This window comes from Topomyia yanbarensis, chromosome 3 (genome assembly GCF_030247195.1).
Source record: "Topomyia yanbarensis strain Yona2022 chromosome 3, ASM3024719v1, whole genome shotgun sequence".
In the NCBI taxonomy this organism is placed as follows: Eukaryota; Metazoa; Arthropoda; class Insecta; order Diptera; family Culicidae; genus Topomyia; species Topomyia yanbarensis.
Window position 1 is genome coordinate 348,566,140 of NC_080672.1, and position 24,222 is coordinate 348,590,361.

Genomic DNA, 24,222 nt, shown 5'->3' on the forward strand with positions numbered 1-24,222 from the left:
TTCGTCGGGATTCTCGGATTTTCGTTACCGGTACACCCAGGTTTTTTTTACGCGGGGGATACGTACCGCGTAAAAAAACCGCGTTGATTGGAAAATCCGCGTAAAAAACTGCGTTATTTGGAACACCCGCGTAAAAGAGACTTAGTAGATTTTCGGAAAGATGGAAGAGACGGGTCTGGATTTCTTATGGCCCGCACTTCAACAATATGGGTATTTTCGGAATGGTCTTGACGTCTTGGGGTCGGAAACCCCAAAAACGCGATCTTAATTCACTAGAGGCCAAACCATCGAAAATATTCATAGGGTATCTTTGGACGAATTGTTCGTAAGAATATTCCCCACAATCCGATAAAAATCAAAATAAGGAATGGCTTACTATGATTAAATTAAAAAAATGAACTTTTTATGCTGACGAGGTAGAAAGTTGGTGTCTTCGACAAAGTTTTAAAAATGCGTAGTCCGTAAATTGAAAATAGTGCCTGCTCGTCCATTTTGGTTTGCACCTTTCTCTCTTGTACGCAGTTGAAGTTGGTGTAATAAAATTAAAATGCTTCGATAACTCTAAAAGGAATGAGTATTTTTACAAGTGGTGTGCGCGGCGCCGCCGATTTCAGGTAAAAAATTTATATGCAGTGTTCAACAATATTTTTACATGCAGTCTTCAACAATAATTTAATTTTTACATGCAGTCTTCAACTATATTATGTGATGTTAATGCCTCAACATTTGTCTGGAGCATCGTTTGCACGAAAAGTCACAGCGAAAAAAGCTTTATTAAATAGCTAAATTTATGGGGTTTGCCTTAAAAAACGCTTTAAAAATCGATAACATTAAATCCTACAAGCTCAAGTTGTTCAACAAAATTCTTCATTATGAGCATTCCTAAAACTTTGTCGAAGACACCAATTTTCTATCTCGTCAGTAAAAAAAATTAATTTTTCTATTTCAATCATATTAAGCCATGCCTCAATTTAATTTTTATCAGGTTGTGGGGAATATTCTTACGAAAAATTCCTCCAAAGATACCCTATGAATATTTTCAATAATGAATTTATTTGTCGTTGTTCAATCTATTTAAAAAGTGTAAGTAGTGCAAATATTTTTTCCCGACATACCCTTCGTTTCAAGGTTGCCAAGATGCATCTAACAAGTATTACGGATCTGTAAAATGAAAATGAATACAAAATAAACTTATTTACAACTACACTATTCCGCTTTTTACTTCAATTCCTTCAAATCACTTGCACTTTACTGTATCTGATGCTTTACATGCAACTGTTGCTTGATGGGAGGGCGATTAATCTAATTGAACTAGCTGGCTTTGCTCCTTGATTGGAACCTCCCTAGCGATGGAGGAACAAAGAACACAGAAAAACATCGCTTTATCCTCCACCGTGAGAGTGATTGGTGCTATTGATTTTTTTGCGTATAGCGGAGGATGTGATACTCTACACCTAAAGCAAACCGACAACCTAGAAATGTACATCAAAATTGCATCAAATTAAAAAAAATGCATTTAATTTCCATTTTTTTCATCAACTTTGCACTCGCTCGTAAACAAGTCTGTGTACGCCGTTGCACTTCGTTTGATTTTTTATTGGATGTGGAGTTAGTTCCTTGCAGGGCTTTGCCGTCTTACACGCAACGAAAAATACATTCTGATCTGCCCCTAGTCGACAACACTGTACACAAACGTGAACAAATCACAGCCGAATGTTAATTGTGCAGACCAGTGGTTCGCAACATGCTTTGCTAATATAAAGCACGTTATGGTGAATATGAATATAGGTATTGCGTTAATTTTCCAACCTGTGCTAAATTGACACCCTAACGAATTAAGGAAGAAATGAAAGAGTCCATACTTGTCATATTTTAACACAGTAGGTCAAGGGGAGTGATACTCCGTGATTTGTTGATGAAATGAACTTATACTTTATAATTCTGAGCCGATCTGATAAAGATTTGGCATTGGTTAGTTAGCATTTCCGACAATGCTTGACGATGGTTTGAAACGTGTCATGAGAACATAATTGAATTGCTCGAGATGCCCCCGTTTGGACAGTTTCAGTGCTCGAAGAAATTAAAACAAAACATTTCCATTTGCAGCAAATCAAAACAAAACAAAAAAAATTGTTTTCAGAATTATTGAAAGATTCGAACATATAGTATGCAGAGTTGCCAGTTACGTCAGATTGGTCGGAGTTCGAGCAAAATTTGGTTTGAGATTGGATATCTATTTTTAATGTTCATTTTACAAAATCCTTCTTCCTTATTCTTTTTTCACTTATAGTCAAACTTTCCCTAGTGGTTTTACGATTGTGATCTAATAAATAATGCATATAATCAAATTTATAAACATTACTTTATTGCAAGCTAAACAGGTTACAAAGTAGCATCAAAGGTATTATATTTTCTTACGACTAATAGGTTTAAACATTAGAAAAATCAAGTTCACCTTATTCCATACAGGTATATAACAATTTATACAGCATTAAATATCCATTTCGAAATAATTGCAATTTCTCATCGGGGTGGTAAAAATATCACTTTAGATTTGGGTTAGCATTATATAACATGGAAAGCAAACCCCCGCCTGACTTCCAATCCAGAACTCAAGCCGGCGGCCGGCTAATCGACTTCCAGCTTCCGGAAACTGCCAATTATTCCCGTATCCAGATCACCCCGGCAAGTGTCGGTGTACAGCGAGGAAGTTTTCGTGATTTCGATATGCATTTCATCCATTGCCAGCAGCTGGGCCCGCTTCGCTCGACAGCGCTCCTTGAACTGCCGAATCATGTCCGCCATGGGCCCGGCCGTTCCTCCATATTCTACCGGTAGAATGCGCTTGTCTACTTTTGCGGCGAAGTCATTCACTGTGCGGAAGAGCTGTTGGAGACATACAAGTAAGAATGAATTTAAAATAAAAATATGTGTTAATGAATTCAATAATTTATAATTTAAGGCTTTATACGACAAAATTATTGATCTGAAAATATTTTTTCATTTAACCAATAATACAAAAACAAAAAAAAACATTTTAATTCTTTTTCATTTCATTAAAACCCCGATCAATAACTTTATTTATTGTATGCAACCCAAAATTTAATTAAACATGCAAATCTTTTTTTTTCTGTGTGAAGGACACATCATTGATGATCTAATATTGGTAATACAGTATTACCAACATTAGATCGTCAATCATGTTTAAACTAATTGCAACCTAGATCAAACTTACATTGATTCGCTTCTTCAGCTTATCGCTGAGCAGCGAAACGCAGAACTCCAGCAGCGTCACGGCTGCCGACGGAAGGCCGATAAAATTGAACGATCTCATCCTGGTCGGGATCCCGTTCTGCATACATTCTATCACTCGCTTGATATCGATCAGAGACCACATGCCCATCAATTTCATCGACAGCTGACGTTCGTCAATGCACTGCGAGTAACCGCAAATCTGTGCCTCCTCGTCATCGGCCAGCACCTCATGGACCAGGTAGTGCGCCCTCGTCAGTAGCACTGAGTTGATTTTGCTCATATGCAGATTGCCAGCGACCGACAGCACCAGTTGACGGCCATTTTCGTCTTTTTGCGGTATCGGCACAATATAACCGCCATCGATGACGGCTTCGAGCTCCGGATCTTCGATGTCACAGTTCCGAAACCACTTGGGATAGGTTTGACGAATGAAGATGTACTTTTCCAGCATTTCGCAGGCCTGCGGGACGGAAAATTTTTTCGTGCGGAGAAATCGTAACAGAAACAGGGGATCCGTGCGGCATTTCTTGATGTGCGGGCTTTTCGCGATCCATTCGCGCATCTGTACCAGCGATTGCTCTCGGATGGATTCGGTTTCGCGAAGTTCGGATTTTGCCTTTTTCAGCAGCTTTTCGCTCAGTGTGCACCGGTATGGTTCATACTTGGCCGGGTTCTTGCAGTTGCTGTATACGGCGCTGTCAATGTCCATTGTAGGTGCGCGCGGGTGGAACGAAACTGACTCTGAAATGAAACCGGAGGAGGAAATTGGAACGTTCAGACAAACAGGTAAACGTGCGACATTGGTCGTCTTAACATTTGTTCGTGTTAGGCAAAGACAAATATTCGGTTAAGTATACAAAACAGTTCTAAAATTAATTAGTGCGTTGCTTGATGAGTGTTATTGAGAATTTATTTTGAACGTTCCGAAGGCTACATCATGTGAATTCTCTTCAAGGTTACCGTGGGGATTAGTTTTGTAGGAAATTTGTTGTTTCAACTACCATCAAGATAATATTAAATACTGCCAAACTGGTCTTAATTTCGGCCGGGTAGGATTATGCAAATTTAAATGAAGACATTATTCATTTTAATTTGGACAATATTGTATTGAAATCAGTTAAAACCAGTTTGATAATGAAAACAAACCGATTTCGCTTATTATTCAGCTGTAGAGCGTAATGTTATGGAAAATACCCCACACTATTGTTCGGCAAAAGGGCAAGTTACGGTGGGTAGCATAGAACAACGTGTTGCAGCAAGTACGGATCTAAGTATAAAGGTTGATTTTTCGAATTTTATTCGCACCGATCAGGATTTTTGTGTAAAAAGTTGGTAAAATTAAAGATTTCTTCCGACTGGTTTGTTAGCGCTGATAAGGAATAGACAATTAAAGTTCTCTCTTTCGAATTAACCCAAACATCGAGCTGAATAAACTAAATAATTCAGTCAATCTACGGGGGCGGCTGCATACTAATAATCGTCTTCTCCCGAAAAGAGGACCAACTCGATGGGTTTGAACAGCAGCCCTTGACTGATTTCACAATTATTCAGTTCAAGATTTGCGGCTGGATGGATGAAATTAGCGGGAACCAATTACGAACGAGCTTCGGTAGAATGTTTTAGCATCGGCTTTTTCCAATGGTCGAAAATAAAAATGTCAGTTGGCGTAGGAAAAAAAGTTTTGAATTCGGCGAAACAACTATAACGATTTAAAATCCATATCAGATAGATTTATGTAGAAAGGTAAATTTTTCGAATTGCACTCTGGCATAAATTGAAATGATATCTAGTATAGTAAAGAAAAACTTATTTATTCCACCTAACAGTGCGATGAGACTTTTCTTTTGTGTCTGCTTTGTTCTTTCATTATTTTTTTTCACTTTAATAAATTAAATAAAAAATAATCATTCATAAAATCAATAAAACAAACATACAGGTATACCTCCACCATACATGCCCTGGATAGTATGTACCCTCGATAGTATGTTTAAATTCGTGCAGAACTAAGTTTTGTTTGAGGGTGTTTATGCTGAATGTACGCTTGTTATAACAGATTAGTTGAAGTTGAATGTTGATCGAATAAAATAATAGAACGAATAAAATGAATCCAACGAATAAATGAATCGATTCACGAATAAATGTAAAAATTGAATGAATTGAATGAATAAAATCAAGCAACTGAAATGCTTAAATAAAATGAAAAAAAGAAATAATTTAATATATTGAATGAATGAATTGATTAAAATGAATGTAATGATTAAATCGGATAATATAAATAAAATAAATGAAACGAATAAATTAAATAAATAAATCAAACAAAAATAATTACAGAATGGAAAAAGTGAATAAAATGAAGAAAATGAACAACTAAAAAAAATTAATAAAAATAACAAAATGAGTCAGTGAATGAAATTAATGAATAAAGATAATACAATTTATTAAATGAATGAATTCAACAAAATATATGAATTTTTATTAATTAATTATATGAATGAAATTTATTGATAGAATAAAATGAACAACAAACTAATAAAATAAACGAAACGAATAAAATAAAAGAACTGAAGTAAACAGATAGGATGAATTAAACATATAAGATAAAACAAAGAAATACAATAGGTGAAAAATTTAACAGAAAATGAATTTAAAGAACTAACGCAAATTAAATACTGAATTTGATGTTCATCGTTTCATTTGTGCCCAATAAAACTATTTTTTGAAAGTTTTCATCTTAACCTTTACTGCCGTGATCCGCATAACAGTCCCATTTGGTATGGGTTTCCTATGCAGGTGGGACTTTTATGCATATCACGGCAGTTTATGTCCCCGTTATTCGTGATCTAACGCTAGATGTCGACCGCCAGAGGGCACGGAAGTTCAATGATGATGTTTTTATTTTTATCTGTCAAAACGTATTGGAAAGTAAATTCTGAATTTTTTAAATTCAATCAATATTATAATTAAACGTTATTTCTTCTAATGAAAAGTAATATTGGTGAAGAAAATATGTTTCCTACCTCTTAAAAAAATCCAGATGGTAAATTTCTTGTTACTTCACTCACATTTGTTCTTCCGGTTTCAATTTATACTAAAATGAAATTCAGAGATTGAAATTTCGATAGAAAACACGAAGGTGGGAAAAAATCACTGGATTAAAGAGTGTAGTTGTTGGTAGTCGAGGTTATCCACTGATAAGTCCAATTTCTAGATAAACATTTTCCATATCTAAAACAACCAACCTAACCTCAACAATACAAAAATAATTCCGGATCTCAATAATTCGTAATAAAAAATTGAGCTTAACTGAATGTTTTGGTGTCAAACAAAAAAACGGGTATTTTCTTATCACCTGTAATCAAGCTTTTTTGTGAAACTATGTGATATTTATTTTAAAACAATTAAAATAGAACAACCATCCTATATCATCAATGCAAGAAAATGTTTTCATCATCATTTGACTAGTACCGAAAATGAAATCCAGTTGGCGCATCGAGCGAAAAAGTTTCACGTTTGAGAGCCAATACTCTTCACTCATCAATTTTGGTGCTTAATTCGTTATAGGTTTATCAATTGTTTACGGATTTAAACCAAATCACTTGCAATTGATCATTTATTCAAATTTCTTAGACTGTATATGTTGGTCAGGTCAGATAACCGGTTCCGAATTTATACGTAAATTTCGTGGTGTCTATCCGAGGGTCATTTAGGCTATTTTCATTAATTTTTCAACGTCTAGCTTTCAGTCTGGCATTATTATAGCCCTACATGATTAAAACTTATATGCGAACCCTTTGAAGTCATTTTTGGATCGTAATGGCCATATATGCGTATCCCGGCACCGGTTCTGGGGGTCCTAGTAAATCCGAAATACACCATTTATACCAAAAGGCATACCAAACACTCAACACTCATGGACTATTCATGAACCTTTATGGAAGTATCCGAGTTAGCCTTATCTATGAAATATTTGAACCAGCACATACATTTGTTATGGCACATCAAATTAGATCTGCTTGATGATTTATGAACAGTGTAATCACGTTGTGGGTTATTTAGATATACGGGGACACTTTACGACCGGTTCCGGACATTCCGGAATCTGGTTGCTCGGACCATATTTTTTGATGAATGTACCTGTCATGGGACATATCAAATTACATAGGTTTGATGATCACTTGGAATGACACTGACACTGATCGATTGGAATGACACTGACAGATAAATGGTGAATAAACGATAGAGCTGGTGAGTCTTTATTCCAGAGGGATTCAGTGTCTTTAACCAAAACGATCAAGTAACACCCGGTTTTCAGTAGGCGCAAACCCAATTCAGTCCACCCGTGCTTTAGAAGTACCTACAGAAGCATGTTGTCAGATACCATAAAACGCATCACGTTTATCCGACATAGGTTCATTACTCTACGTAGCTATAAAACCCCGAAAATTTTTGCCATGAGAATTCCAACTCAACACACACAAGCAAAACATGACACGACGCAGGCTCACAAGCGGCGCACAAATGTTGCAAGTGGTACTGACACCCGAATGGCTCGCACACGGTTCGGCTATGTGCGGGTTAATTCCACCACTACCGAAGGTTCATAGCCTCTACCGCTTGTTGTGCTGTCCGGACGTTATAGTCATGATGTTGCTTGTTTGGCATGCGAGCAACAAATGATTTAAAGACACGCGGCACCTATATTTACAACCGCTCATTTTTTATTGAACAACTGCAGGATTGATTTTTAAAACCTCTCCCGAAATTATCTTATATATGCAATAAAAGTAGTCTATTTAAAATCGGTAAAATGGGAATGTTCACGAAAAAGGGGAAAATTGCCATCCATGAAGCAGTTCTCTCAGCCGTCAATAAGCAGAATCTTAAGACAACGCGTCACGTGTATTCGAAATATAAAAGGTGTAACCCATATAATTTCAACCCAACACATAGAATGAAAATAAATTATCAAGCAGCACATACACGTCGCACGCTGCAGTGTTCAATTCATTCCAAATCCAAAATTGGTACCGCCACACGAAAAATTCGTGCATTCGTGCGGCTAATGCCACCACCGCAAAAAAATCCACAGCGTCTACCGCTCATTGTACCGTCCGCACGTCATAGTCATGATATTACTTGCTTGGCATGCGAACAACTAATGATTGAAGCGAATCTCTACCGCGGCATCTCTATCGTATTTGATTGCGTCACTTGGGTACTCCGTCTTGACGGCTCTGCCCGCAATAGACTGATTCATGCATGGAAGCTTTCACGTTTTCCGAGCTCTATTCTATTATCTATTATGGATTTTTCAATAGTGCACTATTGAAATACATAAACAATATAGCAAGAAAACATAATTTCAGTTAATTCCTATTTGGTGGCAAAAAGGCGGAAAACCATCCACAAATAACAGAGATATTAGCGTTCAAAATAGTGACGTACAAATGTTACATCGATAGACTTTAGATTTTAGAATGACACGCAGCCCTAGATGGTGCAGCAAGCCATTTTTTTTATCAAAAAAAAACATATATTATTGCTCCTACATAATGGCTCCAAATTACCCAGATGCAAGTTCTATTTTAGAGAGTAAGATTTGAAATAGAAAATACACTACTGAAATGCCGAATAAAGCTATGGCCCACAAATGAACCAAAATCAGAAGAGAAGACATTTGGTCTTTTGCGAATCGTTGTTTAGTCGGTTTGGGGCCATAATATAGTTATTTGAGTTTTGGATTATGTGTACACAATTTTTTATTTAAAAAATATTCTTAAGCATAAAAATATAGCCTTTTGAATAGATAACACTTCATATCAGCCACCCCGTAAATGTGAACTACAAGAGAAAGCTATTCCCTCGCTGCCAAGTGGACTGCATAGTGATCTGTGTATTCATATACCATCCAACGTCAAAACCACGGTTAAAACTAACATTTAATGCAAGGGGATAAATCTAGAGCTTTTTGCATTACATCATATCTAACAGAAATGTCAAACGGAGAAATACGCGTGCAAAAATTTCCTTGCAACTTTCAAATTTATTTAACAATTAAAGCACACAGAAGGCCATTAATTCTACTATCACCTCTTCATTTACTCATTGCAGGATCGCATAAGCATATTACATGTTTTCGCGAAGATAATAGGGAGATAATTGATAACTATTATTTTATTACATTTTGCCGATCACTTTGCTATTATGCTCTATTACATATGTGGTCTTGGCAACACCGTTTGTAGATGGTACATTTTACTGTGACGTTTTGAGAGACGGGTTTGTAGTTGTGATATATTTCAAGAGCTGTATTGCAACCAAGAGTGTAAATATGAGGTTTGGCATTGGAAAATCATGCTAACCCTTATTACAGTCGACTTGGAGAAACATCACAACGCAAAACATCACATCTACAAAATATTAGCAAAGCTGTGGTATACTATATGTGACATTTTGACTTAAGATTAAATTAACATATAAAGAGTCATCATTTTTCTCTATTATTTGTGGACGATAAGTCAATTCTTAGATGTTATTTGGCATAATAAACTCAGTTTGTTTACATTTGTTCGATATTACGTTTTGAATAAACGGTATAGAAATGTCGTAATTTCGAAAAAATATACTTTTCTCTTTTGAAATTAGCCTATGCATTACTTTTTGGAAAAAAAACCTCTATTATGTTTATTTAGAAAATTCACAAAGTTTCACGTGTTCAGATTGCTTGAATGACGTAAATGACACTAAGCCTTTCGATTGAAACTAGTTTCGTTAAGATCGCAAAACCGTATTTAGGAAGACAAAACTGTTTGCGTCCCACTTTATGATACTTGCAAACTTTCATAGTACCGTTTTGTCGGTTTTTTCCTATTAGTTAAATTAGGGTGGTCCTTGTGGTTAGGGTAATCAAAGTACCCTCTTTTTACGCATGTAAAATTAAGCTAGGCAATGTTCTAGAAAGTTGTAAACAAATAAATTGAAGGAACTTTGCCGAGCAATCTTTATGACTATCTCTAATGGTTCATGTGTTATAACTTTTTCAATATTTAAGGTAGGGTGCCTCTTCATTATTATATTATAATATCTTTTTTATGCATTAAATTCTCGTAAATGCTCTGCTGTAATTTTTTTTTTGAAATTTTGTAAATGGCGATTTTCAAAGCAAAAATTGGTTAATTCAAAGCTCTTTACATCTTTAAAGATTTCAAATAAATTCTCAATCTGTCAATTTCATTTGAGAGATCGGAAGTTTGTTAGTTTTAATGAAAAAACTGTGAGAGCGTTGGTTCTTTATAATACATATTTTTTAAAAATGCCATATCGTTCATTCATAACATTTCAAGCAGACGAGAAAACTGAGTTACTCTAGCAAAAATATGGAACTCTCAGTCGGAGTAGAGTGAGTTCATTGCCGCGGACTATCTGAGTAGATAGTGATAAAACTGGGAGCTGAATGACTCAGCGAAACAGCAACAAGACATCTACAATGAGTGATTCTCACTGTTTACTTTCTCTTCTGTTAATAATTCGGTCGCTTTAACATTAATCCCTCAACTTTTTGAATAATATGCTAGTCAAAACCACCGTCTTTCGATCCGATTCGTAAAATAAGTGAAAAGTGCTATAGTGACGCCGTAAAAATCGAAAGAGAAAGTAAACAAAGAGAATCACTCATTGTAGATATGTCGTTTTGAACAAAAGCTCTAGAAATCAGCAGCTAAACGGCTCACTGAGACGAGAAATAAATGGCGACGTAATAGATGGAGACGAAAAGCAAGAGAGCCATTTCATGGATCAAGTGAGGCTCCGAGATAGCTGCGTAAAACTCATGAGCAAAAGAAAGAGGTGTGATGAAAGCATAACCAGCCCCCCCCCCCACCACGAAGTAATACCTTGATGATGACCGTGGGTAATAAGGGTGAAGACTAAGGAGTGTTTTAGGGGTTAGACATGAAAGTTAGTGGTGAATCCCACACAGTGCCAATACACTACAGCAGGTATACAGGTCAGGCTTTTGAAGCTTTGTAAACCTTACTATAAAAAAACATATATGTACAGATATTTAGCTGAGTCAGTTGGTAGGTGAGAATCGGCTCTCCGGGCCTCGAATTTTTTTTTCAAATTTTGAGCGAAGCCTATACATTTATTTTGCAAGAAATGTAAAATTATTATTATGAAATAAAATTAGAAAAATGTAGAAATCAACAAAAAGCTGTCATCAGTCATCGCACTCGTAGCAGAACAATAAATTTCTTACGGGTAATCAAAAAGCTAGTCATAATTTTACGCAAATTTAAGGTGACTTGACAAATGTCTGCTATGATTAGTTCATCACGAATAACATCAACTCGCTCACCACGTGCGGAGTGATTTATTATGCACAGCCGCAAAACTATCAGTCCACATCGCGAACACCTATTTCCGATTCTCAGTGTATTGGCAATTCTTTGCACGTCAACCGCACCATAAACTTCCAATAGATATTTTCGATCCATAAATGTAGCTCATACTGTCGCGACAACAGCAGCAACAGTACTGTTTGCGCATTTATTGCAGTTACGTGGTAATTCTAATGACTTCTAGCGTAAAAATTCAATCGAAAATAGTAGTCCTATTTTGATTAACGCTTGTATTTCCATGACTGCTTGGTTCCAGGAGATTCTAGCCTTTAATGATGACGTGGAGCTGTTTGCACTGATCGGAACATCTATGTCAGGTTCAATTATAATTGCTCTGACAATTTGACATTCATGTTTTCTGGGTAGGGATGTCACATTGAAATTTGTGCTTCAGTCAAAAAAAAATTTCCCAATGTGTTGTCTGAAACAGGTCAAGAGCTGTAGAAATCAGGGTGAAATTTTTGAAAAATCTATGTATTATCAGAACATTTGCTAAAATTTGTAGAATTCGGTGAATTTTCCATTAAAAATTCAAAAATCTGTCATCTCTGAAAAATAATATGTGATCACCTTTTTTTAAAATAGTGACATTGCAGACAAATTTGTTCTTGAGTGAACCAAATTTCAGTATTCACTATTTACATCTGTTCTGGCTTCGTTGTTGTAAAATTAAGATATTGCTACCAATTTAAGTGCAATCGTTCAATTGTAGGCAGAGTAATCAATGGAACAAACCAGCCCTCCTAATATGAATCTAACTGTCGAAATCTTTCTACATGTAAAGGAACAAAAAACAATAATGTACGGAAGCCCTGTTGAAGGTATAACAAACTACACGTGTGAAATTTCGATCCCGAGAATTCGAAGAATTTGTTTTTTTATTTGACTTATCCATCATTTTAGGAATTCATTTTCTTCCAAAAGAACTGCTATTTTCGCTTAACCATATTTTTCTTTTGTTAAAACAATATTTACACATAAAGATGTTACATACTTCAATTTTGAGACATTACCTTTGATTTCACATTTCCTTTTGATTTTCCACCCACCATTTATCCTTTTGAACGACATTCTTTTTCCACGCCTGGCTTGAACCTCTTTCGCCGGCTCTGTTTCGATTAGAAAATGTTTGTAAACAGTAGTGCCTTTCTATAGGCTACATCGATTTTCTGTTGTCATGTTATACGACAGCATACCATGTAACAGCCAATTTTCGATAAATTATGGACAAACCATTATCAACGTGATTGGCCCTACGTCGATGAGTTGACAATTTGATGGACACGAAACAGCACATGGTGTCGAGTTGCGTTCCGACTTCCCGCAGTGGAACTGTAGCGTCGCGGAATGGCGTCGTCATTTCCAGCAGCTTTAATTAGCACACTCGGTAGTCTAAAATGGAGCAATCCGTGCTGGACAAATAAATAATCGAATAAGCATCAATCGCGCGCGCACAAGTCGATCACCTTGGCAATCGGTTAGGTATATAGTGGCCGTAGGTACCCACATCGTAATTTCTCTGGTGGGTGGAAGATGTTCGTCGGTTATAAATAAATATGTTTACGGTAATCGTGGCCCCCGCGATGCTGTCTGGTTCAGTTATTCCATTTCGATTACCTTTGAAATTAACGCCATCTGGATATGCAGTAGGGTGGTGATTTTGTTTAAATTATTCGCGGCGCACTTGAATTCTAGTTTTGGTCACAAGAAAAGTTCAATCTTGTTGAGCTATTATTGTTTATTGGGTTGTATTTGAACTTACTAAAATGAAATCCTGTATGAGTGTGTCATTCGACTCTAAAGAATATGAACTAGTTTCGAGAGAACCATTCTATGTAGCAATGAACACTTTCTCAATTCAAGCGCTTTGTGTCTTCGAGAACTGATTCACCAATGAAATTAATTATATACTGACTGTTAATTACTAGCAGTTTCGATCCGTACTTTTAGACGCTTCGAAAGATCGGTAAAACAAAAATAATCCGCTGAAAACATTGAACATGTGAGGCGACCGAAGAGTCAATTGTAAACAATTATGAAGGGTATATTTTCACAAACCAAAAAAAAACATCATGACTAAACACAATTATGTGCCAACTAGCGCGAATCATTTGATTGTTGGTATTATTTCAGCATTACCCTGTTTTGCTCTGAGAAAAGGACATGATGGAGGAAAGTCGGACACTTCAGCTACAATGATAATAACAATAGCAAAGCTATTGGCCATAAAACTCGGCCGTTACTTATTTGACCAGTGTTGTTGTGTTTGGTTTATAAATCTCCATGTTTTCGCTAACAATTAGACCCTTTTGACCCAACATCATTTTTTTTTAAATCAGTAATTCATTGCTTTTTTGTATAAATGTAAATTGGACTGGGACAAAATTGTATTACAAGCGATTATTCCGTAGAAACTCATAGAATCCCACAATTTCGCCTATCAATCGATAACACGCGCTCTATTACAGTGGCAATCAATATAATGGTGAGGCAATGTTTATGTGATAATATTAACCCTTAAATGCGCAATGTTTTAAAACAATATCCTGAACATCATCTAAAAATTATCGCATTCACGTGATATAGCTGATAGACTTTTCACAAATTTCTAAAAAAATTATTTGCGCCTTTAAGGGTTGTAGTAAGTACCCGAAGTTCTCTCAAATCAAAATGATCAAATAATTCACAGGTTCTACAATTTGCTAGCTGTTGCGGAAGATTGGAATAATTACTACCCTACAGGAGAAAACATATGGAAAAATGTTCTTGGAGCCATCATTCCAGTGTCTTGCAGCGTTAGTTGCTCTGTTAGATAACACGTTTTGCACAAGTATTTGGGACCACAAAAGGACCTGTACCCCTTAGTTTAAATTATTTTAAAATTTTCTTCATGCGACCGCGAGCCACTGGATTGAAAAACAATTGATATTGACTAATTGAATTAAATATTCTGCAAAATATTTTTGAAAAAATATTCTCTGATCACTACATTGAGAACCGTGAGGACTTTTGGAAAATTGTGGAAAGGGGATCTTGTAACTTATCTATTAGCCGAAGTCCCATAGTTGTCAAATTACTTCAATGTAAAATAAAATAACCATCTGAATTATTACGCGCTCATTTTTGGAAAGATTATCCAAAATATGGATTGAAGACAATTTTTCGAATGAAAAGTTTGAATAGGTTGATTGTCTATAAAACACAAGCTTTCTCACCGAATTCTTGCATACATTTCAACATTTCGTCGCTGTTGTGCTATCTTATGACAAGCGCCATTTTGCACATTTCGAGAAAAACGATTTTTAAAGTTTGAGATTGAATATCTTGAAACTTGTAAATGGTATAAACAATTTAAAGGAGACAATCGATGCTTCTATCTATTAATCTCTCAGTTATTACGAAGATCCGTTGCCTAAGTTGCGAGTGTTGACTATAAATGTAAACAAAAGTCGCACTCACACGTGTCATAGGTGTGTATTGATGACAAAATTTGTATGGCGTGTCATAATGGTGCATGGAAAATTTTCCATAGAAAAAAATCATCAATTATTAACTTTTATTCATATTTTTGGTTTCATTTGGTCTATAGACAATCGGTGACATGCATTTTGAAGGAAATGAGTCAGGGAATCTGGAAAAAATAGTTATTTTTGGTTACAGTGTTGCGAAATATGCTATATTTCCAGTTTAAAACATGCATTTTTCTCACAATTAGTGTATTTTTGTTTTAAAAATGATTATGCCTTTGTGTTCCTCAGATAGTTTTACACATAAAAACATCTTATACATCAAGATAACTTGAGCCAATACCCAGGCACGGTCATGCGAAGCAAAAATTATAAAATTTCGCAGTACGTTTTTCGCTATAGCTCAGTAATCAAGCAGAATGTCAAAATTCTGAAAACGTCACTTTGTAGAGATTTTTTAGACAAGTGATGTGGCATATCTAACTCAGTTTACCCCAAAATGGCGTTTGTCATAAGATAGCACAACAGCGACGATTTGCTGAAAATGTATTTTTTTCTAAATTGCGTAAAGTTTAGACAAAAATATGGTTAATAACAAGAATAACATTTCGGAAACTAGTTGGAAGTTGATGAAATGACGTTTACAGTTTGTCTCTAGAAGGTCAGGATCGGTTTTATGATTATTTGAATTTTGTTGTATTATCAACTATATGAATAGCCTCTAAGTAGAATTAGAATTAATAAATATTTCCATATATTTCAAGTTAGTGGCTATGGTATGTATTTGAATGCTGAATTGAATGGCGCACTAAAATTTCATGTACTAGGTACTAGAACTCGCTGTCAAGTTGTGAGCTTGGATAATGAAGAAAAGTAAAATCAATGCTCGACAAATTTTTAGCGGCCACGATCACATTCATTCTAAACTGCCAAATTTCGATAGTAAGTAACATTGAAGAATTTCAGAACGTAAAACTGTGCGTGTTCTGATAAAATAATTTTGGCGTTTAATCCTCCGAGAAGTAATTACAGAGAATTCACTCTTCAAGCAATTTTGGGTCGAGATTTAATGTCTACAGCAAAGTTTTCGAAAATGCTATTTCAAATAACTTTGTCGAAGACATGAATATAACATATATTGAGAGTATCGGATTATACTAGTAGAAAACCTTTAAAACAAGTTATTCTGATATTTCTGTATTCGATAAATCTCTTCTGCGGTTAATAAACAATAAATTCACAGGTATGAGTCTCTGAAGCTTACAAAACGTATATATATTTAAGGGGGCTTTAAAAAAAATTCCTAAATATTAAAAAGAGTAGGGGTATGCCCAGAAATACAAAGAGTGTTTCCATTTTTTGGAACTAGCATCCACTCAGCGCTAGCTTAGTTCTGTCACTAAGTTAGTGTCGGATTATGATGAGAATTATGAGATTATGTCAAAACACATTCGTTATCGAGCACTCAGTCGAGATAGAAGTCTTTTGTCATCGGTCCGTACACTCTATAGCGACAAATAGTGTTAATCTGCGTTCAAGGTTATTTACACACTCTGCGCCTAGTTGAGGTTTCAGTATTTTTTCCCTTCTTTTGTGTTTCTGTTTCTGAGTACCGTTAGCCGGTCAGTGAAGTGAAACAGTGTTCTTCTAGTAAGCCGTCTGGATACCGTTACATACACAAGCTAAGTATTAGTTTTCGTTTCCCCTTCTTGGTTGTCTTAATAACGTGCACTGGGCAATAGGCCCGTGCAAAAATGACTTCCCCTGACGGCGGTTCATCTCAAGGTGAGATGGACGTCGAAATAAAATCGGCTCCCCGGCTCAAGGTATATCCGAGCTCGGCCACCGGGCCATTTGTGATCTTCTTTCGGACCAAAGAAAAAAAGTGTTTGAATCTGTTGCAGATTTCTCGAGTTCTGACGGATCGGTATTCGGCCGTGACAGAAATATCGAAAATTCGGCCTGATAAGCTTCGGGTGGTGGTTAACAGTTCAACTCAGGCAAACGATATTGCTGGATACGAGCCCTTTACGAGGGAGTACAGGGTGTATATTCCAGCTAGCAGGGTTGAAGTCAGTGGGGTTGTTTCCGATTCGAGTCTGAATTGCGAGGACCTGCTAAAATATGGGACTGGCTGTTTCAAAGACCCCATGCTTAAGCCAGTGAAGATACTGGAATGCAAACGTTTGCATTCAGCATCAGTCGCAGCTGACGGGAAGAAAACATACGTCAACTCAGACTCTTATCGGGTGACCTTCGCCGGCTCTGCCCTGCCTAATTACCTCCTTTTTGACAAGGTTCGTCTACCTGTTCGCCTCTTTGTGCCGCGGGTCATGAACTGTACTAATTGCAAACAATTGGGACACACAGCCTCCCATTGTAGCAATAAAGCCCGCTGTGGAAAATGCGGTGGGAATCATGCGGATGATTCCTGTGGTAGAGATGTCGAAAAGTGCCTCTACTGTGGGGGAAACCCACATGATCTCCCTTCATGTCCCGCGTACAAACAGCGCGAGGAAAATCTTAAGCGTTCCCTTCAGTGACGCTCTAAGCGATCTTTTGCAGAAATGCTTAAGATAGCTACGCCACCTGTCTCTACGAACATCTTTACCAACTTGTCTACTGACGAAGGCGACTGTGATGAACCCCAGGAGGGAACATCTTCTGCTGTGCCAAGAAGTAGTAGAAAAAGGAAGAACATTTCCTCTTCCAAGCTTCGTCGTAAAGGCCAGAAGGTGTCTCTTCATGGTCCCCCTAAAATAACTACTCAAGGAAGTACTGGTGCAAAACCGAAGCAAGTCGCTCCCGGTCTCAGTAACCTGAGCTCAGAAAAGGAGTTCCCAGCACTTCCAGGAACATCAAAAACCCCAAGTGTTCCCATATCTCAGCCAGAGAAAGAAAACAGTGCTGGCTTAATAAATTTCTCTGACATTGTGGACCGTATTCTTACAGCGTTAAACATTTCTGACCCCCTTAAAAGTATCTTGATAAGCTTTCTCCCCGCAGTAAAAACATTCTTGATGCAGTTCACTGCGAAATGGCCCCTCCTTTCAGCGATTGTATCCTTCGATGGCTAATTCATCGAACGAGGTCAAGGATTTAATCACTGTTCTACAGTGGAATTGCAGAAGCATTATCCCGAAAATCGATTCGTTTAAAATCTTACTAAATAATTTGAAATGCGATGCATTTGCCTTATGCGAGACATGGCTCACTTCAGAAATAACCCTACACTTCCACGATTTTAATATTATTCGCTTGGATCGAGAAGACTCTTACGGAGGAGTACTTTTGGGGATCAAAAAGTGCTATTCTTTCAATCGGATCGACCTCCCCTCGACACCAGGCATTGAAGTTGTCGCTTGCCAAACCAGAATTAAAGGCAAAGAACTTTGCATTGCTTCCACCTACATCCCCCCTAGAGCCTCAGTTAGCCACCGACGGCTTTGCGATATTGCGGAACTCCTCCCCGCACCGAGGCTAGTTTTAGGTGACTTTAACTCCCACGGCACGGCATGGGGTTGCCTTCATGACGATAATCGATCTACCCTACTCCATGAGCTTTGCGACAACTTCAATATGACTATTTTGAATACGGGTGAAATGACACGGATTCCTGTCCCTCCAGCGCGACCGAGCGCCTTAGATCTGTCCCTCTGCTCGACATCGCTGCGGTTAGATTGCATGTGGAAGGTAGTCTCTGATCCCCACGGCAGCGACCATCTGCCAATCGTAATTAATATTGCTAACGGTTCAGGGCCACCGAATACAATCAATGTTTCGTATGACCTCACACGAAATATTGATTGGAAGAGCTACGCGTCCGCGATATCCGAAAAAGTAGAATCGACACAAGAGCTTCCTCCGGAGGAAGAGTACGGGTTCCTGGCTGGCTTGATTCTCGATACCGCGATTCAAGCTCAGACTAAACGCGTACCAGACGCGAATTCACGCGGGCGTCCTCCCAATCCATGGTGGGACAAAGAGTGCTCAGACGTGTACGCGGAGAAGGCCGCTGCGTATAAGACCTTCCGGGACGACGGGCTGCCAGCTAGCTACCGACAGTACGCGATGGCGGAAACGCGCATGAAGAGTTTGATAAAAGCCAAAAAACGTAGCTACTGGCGCCGGTTCGTCGACGGACTAACGAGAGAAACATCGATGAGCACTCTTTGGAGTACGGCCCGGCGCTTACGAAACCGAAACAGTACCAATGAGAGCGTGGAATATTCAAACCGTTGGATATTCGATTTTGCCAAGAAGGTTTGTCCGGATTCCGCCCCGGCACAGAAGATCTACCGCGCCGCGTCCCCTCACAATAACGCGAACGAAACACCGTTTTCGATGGTGGAGTTCTTACTTGCTCTCTTATCATGTAACAATAATGCCCCAGGGCCAGACAGAATCAAATTCAACTTGTTAAAGAATCTGCCAGACTCTGCCAAGAGACGCTTGTTGAATTTATTTAATAAGTTTCTTGAGGGTAATATTGTCCCTCATGACTGGAGGCAAGTGAAGGTCATTGCCATTCAAAAACCAGGAAAACCAGCCTCCGACCACAACTCGTATCGACCGATTGCGATGCTGTCCTGTATCCGAAAGTTGTTCGAGAAAATGATCTTGTTTCGCCTCGATAATTGGGTTGAAGCAAATGGCTTACTGTCAGATACACAATTTGGTTTCCGCAAAGGCAAAGGGACGAACGATTGTCTTGCGTTGCTCTCAACAGAAATTCAAATGGCTTATGCTAGCAAAGAGCAGATGGCATCAGTTTTCCTAGATATAAAGGGGGCTTTTGATTCAGTTTCTATCAAAATTCTTTCTGAGAAGCTGCACCAGCATGGTCTTTCACCGACTCTAAACAACTTTTTGCTAAACTTGCTGTCTGAAAAACATATGCATTTTTCGCATGGTGATTTATCGACATCACGAATTAGCTACATGGGTCTTCCCCAGGGCTCATGTCTAAGCCCCCTACTCTATAACTTTTACGTGAATGACATTGACGAATGTCTTGTCAATTCCTGCACGCTAAGGCAGCTTGCAGATGACGGTGTTGTCTCTATTACAGTTCCCAAAGCCGTCGATCTGCAAGGACCATTGCAAGATACCTTGGACAATTTGTCTGCTTGGGCCCTCCAGCTAGGTATCGAGTTCTCCACGGAGAAAACTGAGCTAGTCGTATTTTCAAGGAAGCGTGAACCAGCGCAACTACAGCTTCAATTAATGGGTCAAACTATTGCTCAGGTTTCAACTTTCAAATATCTCGGGGTCTGGTTCGACTCTAAAGGAACCTGGGGATGTCATATTAGGTATCTGAAACAGAAGTGCCAGCAAAGGATCAACTTTCTCCGTACAATAATCGGAACATGGTGGGGTGCCCACCCAGGAGACCTGATCAGGCTGTACCAAACAACAATATTGTCGGTGATGGAGTACGGGAGTTTCTGTTTCCGCTCCGCTGCGAACATACATTTCATCAAACTAGAGCGAATCCAATATTGTTGTTTGCGTATTGCTTTGGGTTGCATGCACTCGACACATACGATGAGTTTAGAAGTGCTGGCGGGCGTCCTTCCGCTGAAAAATCGATTTTGGGAACTCTCCTATCGATTGCTCATCCGATGCGATATCTTGAACCCGTTAGTAATTGCAAATTTCGAAAGGCTTGTCGAGCTCAATTCTCAAACCCGATTTATGCCCTTGTACTTCGATTACATGGCACAAAATATCAATCCTTCTTCATACTATCCCAACCGTGTCAATCTCCTTCATGCTTCTGATTCAACTGTATTCTTCGACACATCCATGAAAGACGAGATTCGTGGAATCCCGGATTACATACGTCCGCAAGTGATCCCAAGCATCTTTCATAGTAAATTTCGAGAAGTCGACTGCAACAAGATGTTTTACACCGACGGGTCAAGCCTCGACGGCTCCACTGGCTTCGGTATATTCAATCAAAACCTCACCGCCTCATTCAAACTCAATGATCCTGCTTCAGTTTACGTCGCAGAACTTGCTGCTATTCAGTATACCCTTGGGATCATTGATACTTTGCCCACCGATCATTACTTTATTGTCTCGGATAGCCTCAGCTCAATCGAGGCTCTCCGTTCAATGAAACCTAGAAAGCACATTCCATATTTTCTGGGGAAAATCTGGGAGCGCCTGCGTGCTTTGTCTGTAAGATCGTACAAGATTACCTTAGTTTGGGTTCCCTCGCATTGCTCCATTCCAGGTAATGAAGAAGCGGACTCTTTAGCTAAGGCGGGCGCTTTACAAGGTGACATATATGAAAGACCAATTAGCTTCAGCGAATTTTTCAGTATCACTCATCAGAGAACCCTCGAAAGTTGGCAAACTTCATGGAGCAATGGTGAACTGGGAAGGTGGCTACATTCGATAATCCCTAAGGTATCGACGAAACCTTGGTTCAGAGGGATGGATGTGGGTCGGGATTTCATTCGCGTGATGTCTCGGCTCATGTCCAATCACTACACGCTGGACGCACATCTCCGGCGTATTGGGCTCGTGGATAGCGGTATCTGCGCTTGTGGCAACGGTTATCACGAAATCGAACATGTTGTCTGGGCATGCGCCGAGTACTGTTCTGCCAGATCTCAACTATTCGATTCCCTTCGGGCCCGAGGAAGATCACCCAATGTCCCGGTTCGAGATGTACTAGCAAGCCGCGATATTCTCTACATGTCCCTTATATACACGTTCCTCAAAACCATCAATATCCAAATTTAAATGCCCCTATCTTTTCTCTTATCATTCCCAGAAGTGCCCTCTTCCGCCTACCGTACCCCAACGATGGTTTGATACGACTCCAAGACGAGACAAAACATCTGTCGAATGAACCAACAACACGAGATCTACAGTACAACATCACACGCGCAACGCGATGTGTTCCCGATCCGTATCTGAGCCGTACTACGAAATCGTCTGGAGGAACCCCTGCCGGCTCGAGGAAAACCGCCCGGCGTCCCAATACTTGATACATCCGTTCGAATCTGTAATCCTGGCCGTTGATTCCTGATGCCGGAAACTAAAAGTTTATATCCCCCCCCCGTTTAGCCTTGTCCACCCTCTCTCCCATGTCTCTGATACACAGATGTATGACTTCACCCCTCCTCCCCTTGAATATCTTCCCAAAACTTATGTGCCCCCCTATCTTCTAGTTTTAGTTGAACAATATTTAATCTCGTTAAGAAATGCGCAACAGTACCACTACTTTAAAATAGTCCTAATTAATTCCCCTTAATCTTAATCTTTCTAGTTATCTCTAGTTAATAAGCTTGTAAAATGTTCCGCTTAGTTAATAATTATTTTTTCTACAATCTCCCTTCTAAAAATCATAAAGTGAATTACTATACAAAGAACACACAAATGACCCGTCCCCCAAATCTTACGAATATTATATTATACCCTCTTTTATATGCATAAGTTAGCTGTAGTTTTTTTTTAGTTTTATTATATAAAACAAAATAATATTGAAATGTGTATCCCCCTAGTTTTAAGAAATTCAAAATGTAAAACAATGAAAAAATGGCACCTTTAAGCTAACGCATACGTGCCTTATCAAATAAACAAATTGAAAAAAAAATTATGTCAAAACGCGAATTCCATGACTAATTTAGTTATAGGTTTTGTGATCTGAACTCGCAATGATTGTTTTGAATAGTTTTCTCCTTGCCACAGAAAAAATAATTATTACCTAATTTTTTCTCCAATTAGGAGAAATATACATATACTATTTTTTCGCCGAATGCCAGCAAAACTTTACTGAATTTTCATCAGCTGAAAGTTTCAGCAATACAGGATGCCGAAAAATTGTCGGCAATTTGAATTGAAACTGTTTGAAAGATTCGCTTTGGTGCAAATTCAGTAAATCATATTGTGAAATTTGCAGCGCAATTTCCGGATTCTCCGAATTCCGGGCTAGATTGCTGTAAATCCGGTAATTGCGCTGTCAGTTTGCCAATTTGAACTCGGCTATGTACAACTGCGCAAGTATTACAACATCTAATATACATGCTATTATATATCAATAGATGCCAATCTTCATTGATAGATGGACGAACATTATTAGTTTAGAAGTATAACGTTTTTTAATAAATTAAATGCGGGCAAAATACGAGAATAATTTATAATTGCCCATTTTGATTTATGTTTGTTTATACCAGCGGTTCTCAACCTTCTTCGTATCATGGACTCCTTCGAAATCACCCTTGGTTGTGGCGGATCCCCACACCCACACAAAGTTACTGCGAACAGGAGGTTCTTAAGGATGTAGCTTGCTGCTTCGTGTTGAGAACCCTTTTCTTCGCGCTAATGCATTAGCTGTGTTATCCACACAATTTGGGAGTCAACCCATTTGCCTTCTCTTGCGTTACTGTCCATTCTTCGTTATTGTCCACATTCATATCGGTACAGCTTTCAAGATGTTCGAAGTTCTTATTTGTTTCATCGCTGTCGTAAATTAACTAAATCGTTTATCAACATTTACTGTGCTGGTTGTTGGTTTGAAGAAACTAGTCCAGTCAATATTATTTCGTTGTCGGTACAGGAAGTTAGTTTCGGTATACAATGCGAACATGTTATTTATTGGCCAATTGATTGTGTTTTATTAACATCTCTTGAAAACTGTTTTTTGGTGTTCATTGTAGTAGGTTGATTTTTCTTAGCGATTTCGAAGCATTGTTTTCCGTAATGTGCCGTCTGGATACAAAACTGACACGTAGGAATCGGACCACGATAGGTGCACAGCGTTATTTGCCAACCGAATTTCAACAACACGAACGTTCTTGGGAATGACACTGAAATATTTTCCTCAAATAACGAATTCCACTTCTCCGTATTTTGTAACGGATTCCAATTCTCCGTATTTTGACATAAATGTTTTAATGTGGTCTAAGGCGCGGCGCTATGTGGTGTAGGAGTACCTTAATTTAATCGTCATCAATATATTCAGGATCTTTTTTTAGCGTTATTATATTCGATGCCGTGTTGCACAATTTTTTGCCTGGGCTAAACTTTTAAACGTTTTCTATACACAGTTTCTCACATGGTGTAACTGTATATGTCACTTCCTT

At 38.2% G+C, this 24,222-nt stretch overlaps 1 protein-coding gene across 2 annotated transcripts in view; it reads right to left on the reverse strand.

The window, feature by feature from the left end:
* Nucleotides 1–2,343: 2,343 nt before the first annotated feature.
* Nucleotides 2,344–24,222, reverse strand: part of LOC131691454 (clavesin-1-like) — a 39,133-nt gene continuing 17,254 nt past the window's right edge. For both annotated transcript variants that reach the window (XM_058977855.1, XM_058977854.1), the window contains exons 2-3: nt 3,236–3,996; nt 2,344–2,886 (exon numbers count right to left, since the gene is read on the reverse strand). In XM_058977855.1, coding sequence (XP_058833838.1) covers nt 2,629–2,886; nt 3,236–3,964 — 987 coding nt within the window. In that variant the 5' untranslated portion in view covers nt 3,965–3,996 and the 3' untranslated portion in view covers nt 2,344–2,628. The remainder of the gene's footprint in view (nt 2,887–3,235; nt 3,997–24,222) is intronic.